The sequence below is a fragment of the Ursus americanus genome, chromosome 26, assembly GCF_024610735.1.
Source record: "Ursus americanus isolate L20-20 chromosome 26, mUrsAme1.1.p, whole genome shotgun sequence".
Taxonomy (NCBI): domain Eukaryota; kingdom Metazoa; phylum Chordata; class Mammalia; order Carnivora; family Ursidae; genus Ursus; species Ursus americanus.
Window position 1 is genome coordinate 13,366,233 of NC_142152.1, and position 18,378 is coordinate 13,384,610.

At 35.5% G+C, this 18,378-nt stretch overlaps 1 protein-coding gene across 18 annotated transcripts in view; it reads left to right on the forward strand.

The window, feature by feature from the left end:
- The window catches only part of GPHN (gephyrin), a 603,483-nt gene that overhangs the window by 559,737 nt on the left and 25,368 nt on the right, over positions 1–18,378 (forward strand). For all 18 annotated transcript variants that reach the window (XM_087856022.1, XM_087856023.1, XM_087856025.1 and 15 more), the window contains one exon: positions 11,125–11,212. In XM_087856022.1, coding sequence (XP_087712148.1) covers positions 11,125–11,212 — 88 coding nt within the window. The remainder of the gene's footprint in view (positions 1–11,124; positions 11,213–18,378) is intronic.

Here is an 18,378-nt window from a genome sequence, read left to right on the forward strand (position 1 = left end):
GAATCTTACAGGGTCCCTTCACAGTGAGTCCAAAAACCTTAGCCGTAGGAATAGACCAGACAGTATGGCACTGACAACAGAATTACATTAGTAACTGAGACACATCCCCAAAAGGGCACAACATAAAGCTTTATGGCTGAGATAATTCGTTTTATATTTCTGAAGAAAAAGAAATATAAAGTGGGAAAGGGAGTAGCGTTCCAAATAGATTTATGAAGCCTCTAATTTAAAAAGTTGGGGAACTGCTCCCTCAGGCTTAAATAGATGATGTTATACATTTACCTCTTAAATATAATAAGCAGTAATCATGATCCAAATACACAGAATCCACTTGGGGAAAATTTCTTAAAGTTCAGCACTAATTGATTTTATATCATGTCTGAAACTGATTTAACTATTGAGCTGTTTATATTTTTACATCAGCTTTAAAACAGCTTGGTAATGTAGTTTCCAACTGCTGACTTAGACCTTCCAGCCTTGCAAGGCCTGAAGGGCTGAGAAATTCCCATAATTAAGAAAAGAGTTCCCCCTTCTGGAAAATTGCCATTGCAGAAGCCTGCCCCACTCATATCATGCTGGGCTTGCTTGGCTCTGTCCCAGATTGGTATTTTGGATTTGAATTGCCTGCCGATTTGTGAAGCTGCCTCTTCACATTAAAGCATGAAACAGAAAGGGAACAAGCAATGAGAAAGCAAACCAGATTCATATAAAACTGGTGTATTTAGAAGGGGTTATCAAGGTAGGCTTCACAGTACAGTGATTATTCAGGCAAAGCCCAGTGCTTTATGTCTTCAGTTTGTGAAACAAACATATCCTAACATCTTAGTGTTTACCTACTGCTCTAAAAGTAGAAATTTCTACCAGGGAGAATTTAGGTCCAAATTTAATTAATTCTTGTCATCTTTATAAACTGCCTTTCTTCTCTTATGAAATAAACACCTTTTCTGCTCAAAATGTGAAGTTTTAATTTTTGAGTCAACATAAAACATTTATTTTCTTATAGATTTCTTTTTTTTTTTTTAAGATTATTTATTTGACAGAGAGAGACAGCCAGCGAAAGAGGGAACACAAGCAGGGGGAGTGGGAGAGGAAGAAGCAGGCTCCTAGCGGAGGAGCCTGATCTGGGGCTCAATCCCAGAGCTCCGGGATCACGCCCTGAGCCGAAGGTAGACGCTTAACGACTGCACCACCCAGGCGCCCTTATTTTCTTATAGATTTCTAAATAGATTTCTTCATTAAGAGAGGTCTCTCATAGACTATGGACTATAAGAAACAAACTGAGGGCTTCAGAGGAGAGGGGGGTGGGGGAATGGGACAGACTGGTGATGGGTAGTAAGGAGGGCACGTATTGCATGGTGCACTGGGTGTTATATGCAACTAATGAATCATCGAACTTTACATCAGAAACCAGGGATGTACTGTATGGTGACTAACATAATATAATAAAAAACATTAAAATAAGAGAGGTCTCTCATTTTCTATTGGCCAACCAAAAATATTCTACTTACCAAATGTGTTTAACAACAAGATATTCTTCCCACTCTCGGGGACAGACTTTTTTGGTGGCTATTACAGTTGCTTTTCTTTACCCTTAAGACTTGCTGTTACAGTTGATGTTACTGATCCTTCTAAAAATGACCTCCAGGTATTACTGTACTTTTGGAGATTGTGTTCTTACTTGAAAGTAGTATCTTCCAGAAAGCCTTTTCTGATTATCCCCTCCCAATTCTGATCATTCTGTCCCACCCTTTATACCATTTTACCTTACATGTATTTTCATTTTAATTAATGTATTTGAATTCAATCAATGATATTAATTTCATTGCTTATTTCATTCATTTTCCTAAATTTTTGTCATATCTTTTCTGCATTAGCTTGTAAACTTAAAGGCAGGGACGATGTGTTCTTCTGTCTTTACATGACTTTATAGTGCCTAAACACCCAGTGGGACTGAAGAAGGACTAAATGAGGGCTGCATGTAGTATGGAGTTTTTAATCAATACATGAAGCAGATACCCAGAAAATATTTGTAGCTGAAGAATTTATCCTGGACCTCTAAGGAAATTAATATATGATTAGTATATGTCCAGAACTGGGGTTTTTGGGTTTTTGTTGTTGTTGTTGTTGTTGTTATCTTGCTATGATCAGTTGGCATTATTCCTTAATCTCCAAATCCTAGAATTTTTCTCACTTTCCCACTGTCATCTTCACTCATCTTAAAACGATACAGCTCACAGTTGGTGTAACAGATGAAACAGGAAACTAATTAGCAGCTGTTGTCCATCTGTGTGTTTATATTAAATATTTTAAAATAAAACTGCATTTACATTCTGAATGCTCTGTCTGAAATCCATAAAATCTAAACTTGGGTAAAGGCTTTGTTTTGGTTTTGAATTTTATAGACTTCATGATAAAGCAAAAAAAAAATTATGTCAGAGTCAGGATTATAGTAATTTAAGGCAGACACAAAGTTTAAAAAGCAAAAAGTCTAAACTAAAAGTGGGCTCTCAAAGATGTTAAAGTCAAAAGATACCATACCTTCTAGACCTTTCTTCCACAGAAATTGTAGTACATAAAGTATTGAGAAAGCTGCATGCATTCTCTGAGATTTATTTTGAGATTTGCTTTACCTTTTCCTTTTATCTACTTTCTGTTAAGTTTAAGCTTCTTTGATGTTCAATTAAGTTAGAATTAAGTTAGAATTCCAGGGAGAGTACGGTTATTATTATTGGTAGCCATTTCCCAAGCTGAAGGTGAATGTCATAAGTTTGGGTGGAAAAAAAATGCCTTTTTTTTTTTTTAACTCAGGTCAAATAGTCAAATGCTCCTGATGTTCAGAAAGTGAAAGAAAAATATGATCTGCAAGATGAGTACTATATCTCAGTGCTCTAGTCAGTTTCTCCTTCTATGCTTCAGTCTATATGTGAAAATAAAATAATACTAATTTCAGTTATTTCCATAGAATCAGAGTATCTTAGAGTTGAAAGGAACTTCCAATGTTAGCCCATCCAGTCATTCACCCAGTGGAGGTATTAGAGAAATTTCTAACAGCTAGCCATCTGGTTTTTGTTTGATGCTTTTAGTGAGGAACATCTTACTTGCATTAGGAGGCAGCTCATTCTATTGTTGAACAGCTGTTGTGCTGAGGATATTTTTGCATTATACTGAGCCAAAGTCTTCATCTCTCTTCATCTGTTTCTTCCATCCATTAGCGCTAATTCTGCCCTCTGGAGCAATACCAAATAAATTTATTCCCTCTTCTACATGACAACCTTTCAAAGAAAGTACTATTTGTGATTATATAAATGCTAGGTAGTATCTTCTCTTCCATCTGCAGATAATATTATTATGTTATATTACAGTTGTAATAGTTGTACACTCTTCATTCCCAAAGCTACCATAGAGAGATTGAGTTGAAGCTAGGGTTAATTCAGTTTATTTGTTGAGTGCCTACAATGTGCAGGGATTTGGCAGGGCAATCAAGAAGCCTAGATAAAATGAGACCTTCTCTTGTGAGACAGCCACACATTATTGTATCAAATTTGTAAATTTGCCTTTTATCACAATTTGCTGCCTCTCTTTATCCTTTTTAGTTCTTTTAACTTAAATTCCACTTTGACATTAATATGCCACTCCTGCTTTTTCGCTTATTTACACTTGGCTGGTGTCTTTTTGCCCTATCAGGTTTTTTTCACTCTTTCATCTTTTAGTGTGTCCTTTGTGAATAACATTGAAATGGAATTTGAGCTTAAAAAAAAAAAAAAAAAGGCTCAATTTTGCACCAGCCTTGAGTTACTATAACCCTGATCCTGGCATAAAGTTTATTTTGCTTTACCATGCAGTTTGTTATAAATGATTGCTTGATGTTTTTTCTTCCAACTTACTTTATGTTTACAATTTATCCAACTTTGTTATTTCTTCCTTGTCCTTTTTCCTGTTGTTGGTTTGATCCAGGTGCCATTTGTTCCCTTTTGCCCTTTTACTATTTTGGAAGGTTTGCTGTACTTTACCATTCTCCTCATGCTTTCCTTCTAATTTCTGATATTCATAATCAAATATACATTTCTCCACTATTATTTTTTTCCACTCTTATCTTTTTTAAAAGGTGCTTCCTATATCCCTCCTCCAAGGCATTCCTATTTCCTCTATGTTCCCCTACACCAGTGAACTTTTGCTTTCCCCATCTCGTCTCACCCCTAAACTTTTAGGTATTGCTGAGAAAATGCTTTGAATTCTAGCTACTATTATGTTTTCTTTTGTAGTATATTTCTGCAGCTTCTGAGAAATCCATATTTAGTATATACATTATAATTTCCCAGTTTAGTTGATCATTATTCATTTAGATTTAGCTGTATAGTTTTATTAATATGTTTGTAAATGTATTTCAAAAGTGCTTCCTCTCTTCATCTCCCCCTATCTTGAGATTTCCGATCTGATCCATTTTTTTTTCATTTAGAGTCATTGTTCCAGAACATTACTGGTTGATTTATTATCTGAATCTTTGCATTTTCACAAATATGATTATTCTGTCCTGATAGGTGAATGGGTCTGACTGGGTATAGGATTTGAAGGTTCCAGGCCTTTTTTCTCTGAGTATGTTTATGGTAATCTATTATTTTATAGTTTGGGTATTGTAGATAAGAAGTCCAAAGCCAATATTCTTTTCCTTTGTTAATAAATTCAGTCTTTCTGACAGCTTGTAAGATTTTCTTTTTATCCTTGAAATTACAGAATTTATTGAGACATTCTTAGGTTTATGTTTTTGGGCAATCCTATCTTGAACTCAATAAATTTTTTAAATTTCCAAACCCTTTTCAAATAAATGAGATTTTCCTCTATTTTCCCCCTCCATCGGTTCCTTTTTTTCTTTATGGAATTCCTATTGGTAATATGTCAGTCTCTTGCTCTGTCTTCCAAGTTTCTTATTATTTCCTGCATTGACTTCCATCATTTTTTATTTTTGTACATTCCTTTGAGATATTTTTTTAGAGGGGGAGGGGTAGACGGAGACGGAGAGAGAGAATCTCGAGCAGATTCCCTGAGGAGCGCAGAGCCCAACTGGGGGCTTGATCTCATGACCCTGAGATCACAACCTAAGTCAAAATCAAGAGTCAGATGCTTAATTGACTGAGTCACCCAGGCATCCCATTCGTTTCAGATATTTCTACCACTTGGTCTTTCAGGCCACTAATTGAGTTTGCATTAGGCACTATATTTACCTTCATCTACTAAATTTTTAAACTCAAAAATCATGTTTTTCATTCCAGAACATCCTTTTAATGTTATAAGTCTGTTTCCATTGGTGCTTTAATTGTTTGTTGTTATTCTTGCTGAAATTATTTCTTTTCCCCAGCAGTTTTATTTCAGTAGAAGCTGTCCTGAATTGTGTTTATTCCTCTACCCTCCAGCTGGTGGCTTCTTTGATTGCTGGTATTTTCCTTTACCTACTGAGAGTTCTACTTATTCTCAGCCCTCAGGAAGCTGCTAGGGTACCATGGCCCTGATGGGAACATAGTTGTAGTAGAAAAAAGGATCACAAGTGGTAAAACACACGGAAATCACACAACTCATGAATTGGAAGGCACCAACAGCAAGCTGCCAGTGTTCTATTGAAGTAAGAAAAAGAGAAAGAAAAGAAAGAATGATACCTTTGTGCTTAAATTGGATTCCACTCAGCTTCAAGTGATTCAAATCAGTGAATGTTAAAGATAGAAAGAATGTGGTCCAAATGTTCTTATTTTACAAGCAAGATAATGAGACTCCAAAAAGTGACGTTTGCCTTTCAGAATCATCTGTTAGCAGGAGACAAAACTGGGTTCTAGACTTTGTGACACTCAGGGCTTCAGTTAACAGTTCTATTTTCTCACCTAGTACTTAAATCTTTAGCATTTTGTACTAAATCAGCTCTCTTTAGAACGCTTTTATATAATATTGGTACTCTAAGAGAACAATGGGTATGTACTTAATAATTCGAGTGAAAATGAATAGAAAGTGCTAGTAAACCAAGACTAATGCTAGTATTCAATTTATCTTTAAAGAAATGGTTAATTGCCATTCAAATCTAATTAAAATTGCGGTTATTAGTGAAGGAAGAATTAAATGGTATTACAATAACCCTTTAAGATGTGCTGCTCTTTGAGAAAAGGGAAGCTACTGGTATATACCTAGGAAAGTTAATCTGCTTAATCCAGCATCCCCTCCAGTGGCAATGGTAAAAGATAGTTCAAATTTTAAAAGTACAAATTGTCAGGTTTTTATCATCTCTATTTAGAATCCACAAATAGGATTTATATATTTAGATAAAAATGATAAATAGCTTTTATCTGAAGGCATACTGTGTATAACAAATTATCTTTCATTATGTGAATATTACTATGGTTTAAAAGAATAGTAGAGTGTACAGAGGGTAACCTTGAACCTTTCACTACCACTGTGAACCTCAGTGCCCTCTCCTGCCCTGCCTACTACGTAGAGTTGTGAAATTAACACATACCTGTGAAAGTGTGTTGTTCTTTTAAAATGTGCATATTATTGTCATTACTTTTATTTCTTAAATATAAAATGATCTAATATATACAAAGTAATGCCATTTAAAAGACATGTAAGATACATAAAGTCATATAATAAAAGATCAGATTATAATGTTTTAGTTTTACTCTCCCTTCTTTGAAAAACTTAATATACCATGATCTATATAACAGAACTGAGAAAATCATGAATAGTTTTTATTCTACTAGAATATCGACGATTATAATCCTTGTTCCCTATTCCTTTTATCATTATTCGGAGTAACTGCTTAGTTTTAGAAAACAAACTTTTTATTTCTTAAAAAAATGAGGGGAGAGGGAATATGCAGTAAATATGGGAAAATATTAGCATTTGTCCAATCTGTAAGATAGATACATGGCTGTTACACTATTATGTTATGTTGGAAATATTTTTATCATTTAAAATATAATATGAATCATAAAAAGAGAGCAAATTTATGATTTGTAAGCAAGCCCTAAAGTTACGTTTAATCAAAATCTTTAGTTTCCATCTGAATATAGGATTCAGAATCACATTTGTTTCATTCCCCAGAATTATACTAACATGTCCACACATGCACTTTCCTAGTGAACACAGATTCTTATTTTTTACCTTACTATTTGATGCTTTTGCACAAGGGCCCGTTCTTACGAGAATTTTCCTCGTATGACGTGCCATACTCCTGAAAAGACTAGACAATCACTCTGATTAGTTAGTGGTATGGAATAAACACTTAATGAGGATCCAGAGGCTCTAGTTCTAGCTCTGCCACTTATTCCTCTACCTCACCTTTAAAACACTACTTTGGGGACAGCTGGGTGGCTCAGACAGTTAAGCATCCGACTCTTGATCTCAGCTGAGGTCCTTTATAGGTTGCTGGGCATGGAGCCTCCTTAAAAAATAAATAAAACACTGCTTTGCTCTGAATATTCCTTTCTTTTTCTGTAAAATGAGAATGACATTACCTGTTCCATCTACCTCACAGACTTATTATGAAGTAATAAGTAGAATTATAGTATGCAACATAAATGAAGTTATAGATCCTCTGACTGTTGGCATACATTTGTACCTGACCCACTACTAAGCCATGATCTCCTGCTAGATCCCAGACACCAGAAATGTGCAACAGAAAGTAGAGTCAAAGGGAGGGGCAGTGGGGGATAGAGAAGAGCAGGGCCCAAAGAATGCACCCAGCTGTGATACTGAACACAATAAGGCCCCGAAGACTTTTCCAACTTTGAGAGTCAATGTTTTGTGAATACACCAGACACAGAGTAGAAAGTAACACTGAGAATGTTCCTTGAATACTAAAAGGCATAAAATCCCTTTTAATTTATTTCTGCAAGTTAGAAAAGTTCATAGAGAGAGCTGATGACTCTGCAGTTTTATAAAATAGGAAAAAAACATCTTCCCCAGATAATGTAAAAACAAGTAAGAAAAAAAAAATCACTGAAATGTATGTTTATTTGCGTCATCGGCTAGCGTGTCCCAGGACCTTTATCCACCAACAAAGATTAAAACCATGAAGATGTGTATGTCACTGCTGCTTTATTTCCAGGGACTTTACCATAATCCTCTAGAGTTGACATGTTATAAATTACATATTGTAAAACTGGTGAAATTAGCTGATGTCTCTTTGTACTAACACAAAATTATATTTTGTTAATAATAGTCATTGTCCATTCACCTGAACCACATTCCACATTATCCTGTTTTTGTGTTTTTCCATTTACTCCATTGACCAACCATTTGGCTCAGCCTGATGATAATAATACCCAGCAAGGCAAGGGGCCCGGAGCTTTGGGCATGCAGTGATCAGGAACCCAACACATGCATATCTTATAGTATTTCAATACAACAGAATAAGTTGCTTTTTCACAAATGTAAGAAGAAAAAGACTGATGAAAAATCTGTATAAAATACTTAATTCAAAACTACTTTAAATACACCCATTATTGAATATAATTCTTCTAAGATGTTTACCCAATCAGTTTAACTTTGAAAGGGATTTTTTTTAAGTTTTTGTTTTCTTTTGTTTTATTCATAGACCCTATCTTTATCAAATATCTGGTACCTTTTTGGCTGCATAAGCAATTAAGTAGATGATTTAAAGAGTCCCTATGTTTGTAGTTTGATGTCCATGTGAGCCATTTTTCAAACTTCTGTGTTTGTGTCTTCTCCTTGGGAGCTTGCTCCTCAGAGCCAAACAACCCCCAGTATACTCACAGGCCAGTGCTTGGAGAGGAGAATTTTATCCAGATCCAGTAAGAGAACCAACCAGTAAATGAAACTATTTAGGCTGGAACCAGGCCTAGCTTGCTCTTGAGCCATTTGGACTTTTCACATATAGTCTATGATTTTCTTCTATGTTAGTCATGAATATTCTCCTAAATAAAAACTATCAAGCATGCTAAAGTTGAACTTTGCCAGGGTGTTACATATGTTTAGATGATAAACTTCTGTCAGTAGTACAGCAATAATAACAACTAACCTTTCTTGAAAACTTAGTTTGTACTGTGTGCTATTCCATAAACTGTTTTATATGGAACAGTTTATTCCATGTTATGTCACTTAATCCTCATAACAACCCTAAATTATCTCTACTTTATAGATGGAAAGCTTAGGCAAAGAGAAGTTAAACAACTTGTCTAAGGATCTACATCTAGCAAACAGTAGCACCAGGATTTAAACTCAGGCAGTCTGACTTCAGAGTTTATATTGATCTCTGTGCTATGCCACCTTCCAACTAGCTTATCTCTTCTAGAGCCTTAGAGAGCTGAAGGTCGCCTCTAAGGTGAATCTCAAGTTCCTCTCCTTACCTCTGTCTCTCCTAAATAAAAAGGGAAATGATGTCCTAGTTACAAATCTTCTTCTCCTTCTCCACCTACTTTTCCTCCTCCTTTCTCCCTCCCTCTGCCATCAAATAGTGCATTAAGGTAAAGGGACTTGAAAAAACTTCACTACCGGGGCACCTGGGTGGCACAGCGGTTAAGCATCTGCCTTCGGCTCAGGGCGTGATCCCGGCGTTCTGGGATCGAGCCCCACATCAGGCTCCTCTGCTATGAGCCTGCTTCTTCCTCTCCCACTCCCCCTGCTTGTGTTCCCTCTCTCGCTGGCTGTCTCTGTCTCTGTCAAATAAATAAATAAAATCTTTAAAAAAAAGAAAAAACTTCACTACCAAGAGTGATTTGGGGGAATGTATGCTATCTCATTGAGACATCATTTGATTTCAAGTTAACAAAAAAGTATAACATTGAGGCTAGCTTCAGCAAAGGAGGGGTTTATGGAAACATGTCGGGTTATCTCATGGACCCCAAGAGCAAAATAGTCCTCAAGGGGAAGTAAATGCAAGAACTGGAAAAACAGAAGCTAAGATTGCTCCCTTTTTAAATGTACATGTTAGATGTCCATGGGGGAGAAAGAGAACTACACCCCTTCCCCATAGGGTAAGAAGTTTTCAGAAAACGAGACAGATAGTCCTCAACAGGCTCCCTTCTTGTACTCTGTAATTTGGAGGGGAATGCGAGTACAGTGTGTGTTACCAGTACCTTTGTGTGGAATTCAGATAGTAACTAAATAGTCCTTTGTAGCTAACCTTTACCTTCCTGTCCCACTATAAGCCCCCATGCCTGGCACTTTGTTTTTTTTTTCTCAATTTATCAATCTCAAATTATGCCTTTGTACCCTTCTAACATCCAGAGGATAGATTTTTTTGTTTTGCTCTATCTCTTCTTCCCAGGTCTTTGACCTGTGCAGTCAAAGGGCCTGTAAACCGGTCTTTTCAGTTGACTATCAGGAATCTGCCTAGTTTCAATCCCTAATATTCATCCTGTCCTTTTATCCTCTCAGAATATTTCATAAGTCTCTGCTTTCCTTGTTTTTTTCCTAATAAACACCTATTGACTCTTCATATTTCTAGGGAACCGCCCCACCACCTTTGTCTTGCTAGATGAAGTCCCAGTTCTTGAGCTTGAGGACCCTCCAAAATCATGTCCTATCCCAGTCATTCTAAGTCCTTCACTCTAGACAGTTATTTTTCCCCGTATTAATCCCCACTGAGGCTGCATCACAGGCTGATCCTCTTGTTTACAAGGCCTTTCCTCATTCCTTCCACTTGCAAAAATCTGGCCCATTTCTCAAGGCCTAACTAATTTAAATCATATTCCCTTTATTAAAGAGTCTTGTGTGACCTCTCCCAACACCTAGGGTCACCAACCATCCTGGCTTACCTGGGATTTCCTAGGCGATGTGACTAAATCTGGGATTATCCTAGGCAAACTGGGATAGTAAGACCACCTATCAGCACCTCAATGTCTCCCCTTATTATGCTGCCTTGTTAGAGCAAAAAGCCCTGTGAAAGTACCTGTAGCCAGTGAAAGTGGCTGTGAAAGTACTTCTGCACTTCTGTTCTTTCTCTGCAACAAGAGTTATACTTGCATTGGGCAGAGACCTTTTTGATTACCACTTCATATAGAATATAGTGCTATACCCATGTTAATGCCTACTCAGTGAATAAAGTGATTTAGTTTTAAGTTGGCATTTAAATATCTAAAATCTTTTCTTGTGGTTAATTTATTTGTCTTTATTTTTTTCCAGCCCAGATGATTTACTCAATGCCTTGAATGAGGGTATCAGTCGTGCTGATGTCATCATCACATCAGGGGGTGTATCCATGGGGGAAAAGGTATGAAAAATGGGGTTCATGAAAATTTATCTAAGGTAATGTCCTTGATTAATGGTAGTCTGGAAGATATCTGTTATTTATAACCAGACCTGCACAAATCTGAAAATCCATAGGGCTTCAGAAATTTCTGGGCATCCTAAAAGGGATGTAGTATGGGTAGATCAGAGGGCTTACCTCAGGAATAGCTTGGAGAATGCTACAACTTGCAAAATGATTTTCATGTTCCTTTGAAGATTTCTGATTCTTTGCTTCCTCAACTTTACTATAACATTAGGACTTCCTTTATACATGATATTTACCCAAGATCCTGTCCTCCCCCGCCACATATTCCAAACCTGATAAAGAACCCTTAGCTCCTCACAGGGAGGAAAGACAGGATTAGGCATTCCATTGACCTTTTGACAAATAATAATGATCATAATCATAATAATGAAAATAAAATACAAACATATATATACGTGTATGTAGGATTTTATAAGACTAAGTATATTTGCATAAAGTATATGCTTAGTCCTTTAAAAATCACAATTTCAGTGTCTCAGTATCATTAAGTTTATATATTGTATGAAATGTGTTGGTTCATTATAATTACTGGGTCCATTGAATAATATTATAAAAGCAAAATATACTTTACTACAATAACCAGCCTGATGTTTGGCCCAAAAATATTTCAGAACACAGAATATTTTGCCAGCCTATAATCCCTTTCCATTTTTTCTTTTTTTTGTATTAATTACTAAACTGAAAAATTATGAAAATATTGTCATAATAGCAGTTATTACTAAAATTCAGATTTTTCCAAGAGCACCATTTTTAGCTAGATCTTATATATATGATTGTTCTAGGTCTCTGCCCTATCTATCTATAAAATACTGCCTAAATTTATAACCTATTTGGCAGAATTTAGTGTTGTGAACAAAGAATGCCTACCTTTCATTCACAACTAGTTTTAGAGTGTTTAAAAATAGCCCTTCAGTGGCCAAAAACCATAGAAGAAAAGTAGAGAATCTCAGTCCAAAACTAGTATCTCAGATTATATCCAGGAGTGAAGGTGTTGAAGCGTGGGTAGTGTTCTCCTTAAAGCAGATTGCTGAATTAGTCTTTCCTCAAAGTCTCATAGAAGTTCTTAGCTCCAGGTGGAGCAAATTGCTGCAGACCTCTTCTGAGGTCACAAAGGCCAGAGCCGAGGTCTGCATTATAGTGGAGCTATAAGAAATAATTTTCAACCTGTCTGTTTTCATTACCATCAAATTGCCTGTGGTACTCTGAATAACACAAGAGCAAACCCTGAAGTTAAGAGTACTTGCATGTTAAATTTGTTGTTTCCAGGGAATATTTCATGTATAATTTTTCTTGGTTGCTAATGAGCTTAATTATGGGAAAATACCTATTTGGCAAACCTGAAGATTGTCTTTTCCAATACTTCTGAAAAGGCAAGAAGCTTCTAACATACGTAGGCTTGGCAATTGTGGCTCAACTATGGTAAGGACAGAACACTTCTCAACCTTAACCTTGATTAAGCTAACAAAGATGTAATTTGTCCTAGGGATTTGCTCACAAATAAATAGAGGCAATATAGTAATGCATATTGGTTTTATTTATTTTACTATCTATATGGTAAGATACTTACACTAAACCTTTAATTTACTTGGAAGAAGATTTTAGGAACTAGGCATCCCATAGTATTCCATGGGAGCTAATAATTGTCATTCTTACCTCCTTGAGTGGGAATGAAATGAAAGAGGAACCAGGAAGAAAGAGATAAAGCAAAAATGCAACAAACTCCTGACAACCTGCAAATTCTAGTTGCCAAAAGAATTTCAGTTGTACTTGAATAGCAGAAAGAAAAGCCTAAGAGACAGAACATCTGCTTCAGCTCAAGGGCTGAGCCTGAAAACCAGTCTCTGAAAAGATAGGGAGGTCAAGGAAAGATCCAAAAGCATTATGTAGCAAGCATGAATCTTACATGCAGAAACTCAGGTATGCAAGAAATTTATTTACTTGATTCAACTTAAATCCTACTGTGAGCACCTATGCTACAGAACTGGCAGGACATTTTATTAAGCCATTATGGACCTCACCTGCTCCAAGGATTATGCCAAGAAACTGATAGGGGCTTAAGAGACCAACAGTGGATCAGGGAGACACAGATGGTCACGTCTGCACTGGATACATCTAGAATGTCTGTAGTGCTATGATCTCAGGTATTTGCTCCTTTAGGCCTTGCTAGCAACGCTGGGGTCATGGGAAAGCTGGGAGCCTTGGGGCAGGGGGAAGGGGCTCCTGCTGCTTATGGGACCCACAGACCTCAGTCCTCTTCTCAGCCAAGAAGAAATGGCCCTTTCACAGTTGCTTCCCTCAAAATCTTTTCCTACCTCCACCTCTGCCCCTAAGTGTTTATTTTTATTAAACACTGACAGTTGCAATTAAATGGTATCTGCTTTTTGCTCTGAAAACTAACAAATTATATGCATTACTATAAATTTTCCACAACCTACAGAATTCTAAAATAGTTCAAAGACAATGAAAGGTACAGATTGCCAAGAAGGATACACTAGACTGGACACCCAGTAATTTTTTTTTTTTTTTTTGCCTATTTGAAAGTCTCTTAATTTTTCCTGACAGTGTCCTCCTCCTACCTCATATGATCAAAATAATCACCAAGATCGTTACTCATCACAAAAAAAGGCTGATCTCAGAGGCTTGCTCTGATTATTTAACAGCAAAAGTATTAATTAACCAGATAGGCCTCCTTGAGTTTGTTTTGCAAGTCTAGAGCCATAAAGCAATAGAATAATAAAATTAATCAACAATATTCCAAACAAATAAATAAAATAAAATTTCTCTTATTACTTCATTCAGCTCTATGTCATTCTTGTTCTGCTAGATCTTGGGTTAGCGGTCTGCTTCTATTCTAAAGAGCCCTGGGATTCCTGACAGAGTCTACTGGTACTACATAAAAGTTATCTAAGCCATATCACCTCAGGTACCTATACCCAAGAGACTGTTCTTTGAAGTGTCGATAGTTCAAAGTACCTATGATATTCCTTTTCCCTAGTGCTCTGAATCCGACTTTGTTGCAGGCACAAACTATTTACTGTAGCCTTTCACAGAGCCTTCAGGCAAGCATTAGAGTAAAAGGAAACTTTCTAAAGATGACAGATACTTAATGGCTGTACTTATTACTGTAACCAGTAATATCATAATAGATAAGTAAAATTCTCTATTCGGATACAGTATGTAACTATGTCATAAAAGTTTTGATGTGTTTCCCCTGAGGATGCAGACATATTATAGACAGCAAAGGCATTGTCAAATCTCCAGGCATGTCCCATGAAGCATAAAATTTCTGAAATATTTATATTAACATTTTACATATATGGATCTAACCCAGGGCACACTGAGCATCTCTTCTCAGATATGACGGCAACTCCCCTCACATTATACTCTTAAAATGGTAACATATCAAACAAACCTAATTATTTCTAACATCTCTTTTTATAAGATGAAAGAAAAAATATTTGTGATTTTCTAGAGACCCTCTAGGAAACTTCAAAGATAGTTTTAGGTGTAAAAGATATTCTGAAATTTTTACTTTTTACTAAATTTAGGTCTGATCTTTAGAAGGCAAAATCAAAAGAGTTGTCAAAAAAGAATTGGGTACTCGATTAAGATAGGATCTTGGGTACCTGAGAAACAGTACTGGTTACCTTATTTTTCAAAGCAACAATAAAATAATTGGGAATAAGCACAGGAAGTAAGATAATTGTAAATAATCTTAGCTCATTTGTAAATGAGGAAACTTTGTTCTTTATTTTTTTCTTTAAATAAAGGCAAAATAAACATAAAGTACAAAAGGGAGATTACACAAAAAATAACCTTGAGTTTCATGGGGAAAGCATTAATCAGTAAACTAAAGAAATAAGCTCATCAAAGAACAAAGAGTGGGCCCCAGACCCACAAAGTCCCTAAGACACTTTAAGTGGGTCTGCACTTAGTTTCATAATAAAACCAAGACCTTATTTGATTTTTTTATTCTCCTTCTCTCATGAATGTAAACATGAGTTTTTCCAGTGGCTGTATATTGTATGATACCTCATCAGACTCAACGCAGAAGCAAGTAAGAGGATCCAACTAACTTCTATTAAGCCAAACATTAAAGAAATTTTCAAAATTATAAAAACAGTGCATAAAAAGGTTACTTATATTAACATGGAATGGCCTTGTCATTGCTATTTCCAAATGAAACAACAAATTTAAAAAATTTTTTAGCTTTAATTTCTAATACAGTAAATATCTATTAGACATAATCCACATAAATAAAAGCTCTGGGGATCCATATAAATTTTAATTTAAGAGCATGTAAAGTGTCCTGAGACCAAATATCTTGAGGACTGGACTTAAAAAAAAATACTCATTTTCCTTGAAAAACAACAGAACACACATAGTTACACTTCTCTGTCATTATTGTTCCTAGCATAATCGTAACACCCATATTTCATTATAATGTTTAAGAAAGTAGGTAATTTTTATTTCACAGAGAAAACTAGATAATTGAGAAATCATATATAAGCACTTGAGCGAATTAGCAAATTTCGTAAACACACAGAATATAACTTTTTACAGCCACATGCATCCCTTTTGTACTTTCTTAATGTAGTAAAGACAAACAAACATTTTAATTAACATGACCTAAACATATAGCCTCTCTCTAGCTTATAAAAATAAGAAGCAAAGTATATTAACTTTAAAATAAAAGTATGAATGGTCCCCAACTTACTGTGGTTCGACCTAACAAATTTTCAACTTTACAATGGTGTAAAAGTGATAGGCATTAGTAGAAACCATACTTCACATTTAGAATTTTGATCTTTTCCCAGGCTAGCAATATGCAGGATAATAGTCTCTCATGATTTTGGGCAGCCACAGCAAGCTGCAGCTCCCAGTCAGCCACACTCATAAGGGTAAACAACTGATAAACTTACAACCATTCTGTATCATACAACAATTCTGTTTTTCACCTTCAGTATAGTATTCAACAAATTACATCAGATATCCAGCACTTTATTATAAAATAGGCTTTGTAGAAGTGTTGTGTAGTGTAAGTGTTTTGAACATGATTAAGGTAGGCTAGGCTAAGCTATGATGTTGGATGGGTTTATTAAATAAGTTTTCAACTTATGATATTTTCAACTCACAATGGGTCAGGTGGTAACCTCATCATAAGTAAAGGAAGATCTGTATATTAACTTAAAATTATGCTTAGTTATCAATGATCCAGTATTCTGTCTAACTTAGAAATCATCTAGATGTCTGATAATTATTTGTTACTTAATTAATTTAATATCAGTTTCATAAGATTTTGTTACTTAAAGATCCTGAAAATTCTTTTTAAGGTGACATAATACAAACATAACTACTATTGAAATTTAAAGTTTGTCAGAATAATGATTCAATTATATTGTACCCAATTTTACATTTTTCACATTCTTAAAATATTATAATAGGAAAAATGTTAGCTTATTTGATGAATAAACCTATACAAATTTAAGAAAAACAAACCCAGGCAAAATAAAAAGTATTTGCTTAATTATACTTAACACTGAAATAAGAAAAAGAACATGGCTGCATTTTCATAATAACTAAAGTTATTTGTCAAAGATCTACCTTAACGTTGTGATCTTTGATGCTTAAAATTATAAGAATACCTTTTAGTGTAGCTCATTTAAAATATGTTAAATTTCCTTATTATCTGGTAATTTTAGGAAGATTCTATTTATATAAGCACTTATTTCTCTAAGTCTATCAGAACAGAGCACCTTTAATTTAAGAGACAATATAATTATTTTGATGTGTTTTTCTTCTTCCCCCTAGCAACTCAAACTTTATGTAGCCCTAAAATGGGGGCGCTTCTCTCCAGATCCTGCTGAAACTGGACAGTTGGAGATTAGGGGCTCTTGGATCGCCCCTCCCAACACCTCCATCACATTCAGATTCAGATGAAGAGGGGTGGGGTAGGAGGAATATGGTAGGAGGGAGGCATCCTGAATCCAAAGCACACCTGAGGAAGGCCCATTCTGCTTGAAGGCCCAATCATTCATATGATTTATGAATACTTTCCAGAAGTAGGAAAACATTTCACACTCACAAAATGAGATAAATGTCTATCTGGATCACAGACACATAGATGCACAGACACATAAAAAACATACAGCTTCATCTCAACAACTTCAACCACAGGTCACAAATAAACACAGAAACAAAAAAAAAAAAAAAAAACCTTACCAGTCCACAGATAAAGAGCTGTTTCCCTTCCTAGAGGTCACAAAGTTCTTGATTGGTTTAGGCTCAAAATGACAGTAAGACAAATAAATGAGAAAGACTAATAAGCCAGATTCTCTGTCTTCTCTTACCTAAGAATAGATTTCAATCATCCACTTGTAGGAATTATCAGACTATAAAACCAAATTCCCAATCATAGCTGCCACAAGGAGAAATACCTTATTGGCCATGCACGGAATCAAAAATAGAATCAAAATCAATAAAGGGAACTAAATTAGAGAAACCAAAAGTTAGCAGAGTTCAAGTTTTATTGCTGCTTGGCATTCACTCCATGAACCTAAGAAAAGTGTGGCCAGTTGTAAGCCACCTATAAAGTGCACTTTTGTAGCAATCAAGTTTACCTGGCTCCATCAGGTAAATCCAGGGGGCATCTCAGTGGAGCCTCCAGAATTATTAAAGTGTAATGTTCTATAGTTAAAATCATGAATTTCATATACATATAAAATAAACACAGGTCAAGATTTTATTTAACTCATTAGTTAATGAAGGAACCAGTAAGATGTTACAACTGGTTCAAAGGAGAATTCAAAGATACAGATAATCAGGAATGCTGAGATAAATTTGCTTATCAATGGAAAACTGCTTTAAATCCACAGGCAAATAATCAATTATATCTCTGTGACATAATTAATTTGCATTTCTTTGAATAATAATATTATTTACTATCAGTTTTCTACAGCTTAATTTTTTGTAAGTTTTTAGTTTAATTCCTGTTAGTTAACATATGTGTTATATTAGTTTAAGGTGTACAATATAGTGATTCAACGCTTCCATACATCACCCAGTGTTTATCACCACAAGCACACTCCTTAATCTCCAGCCCC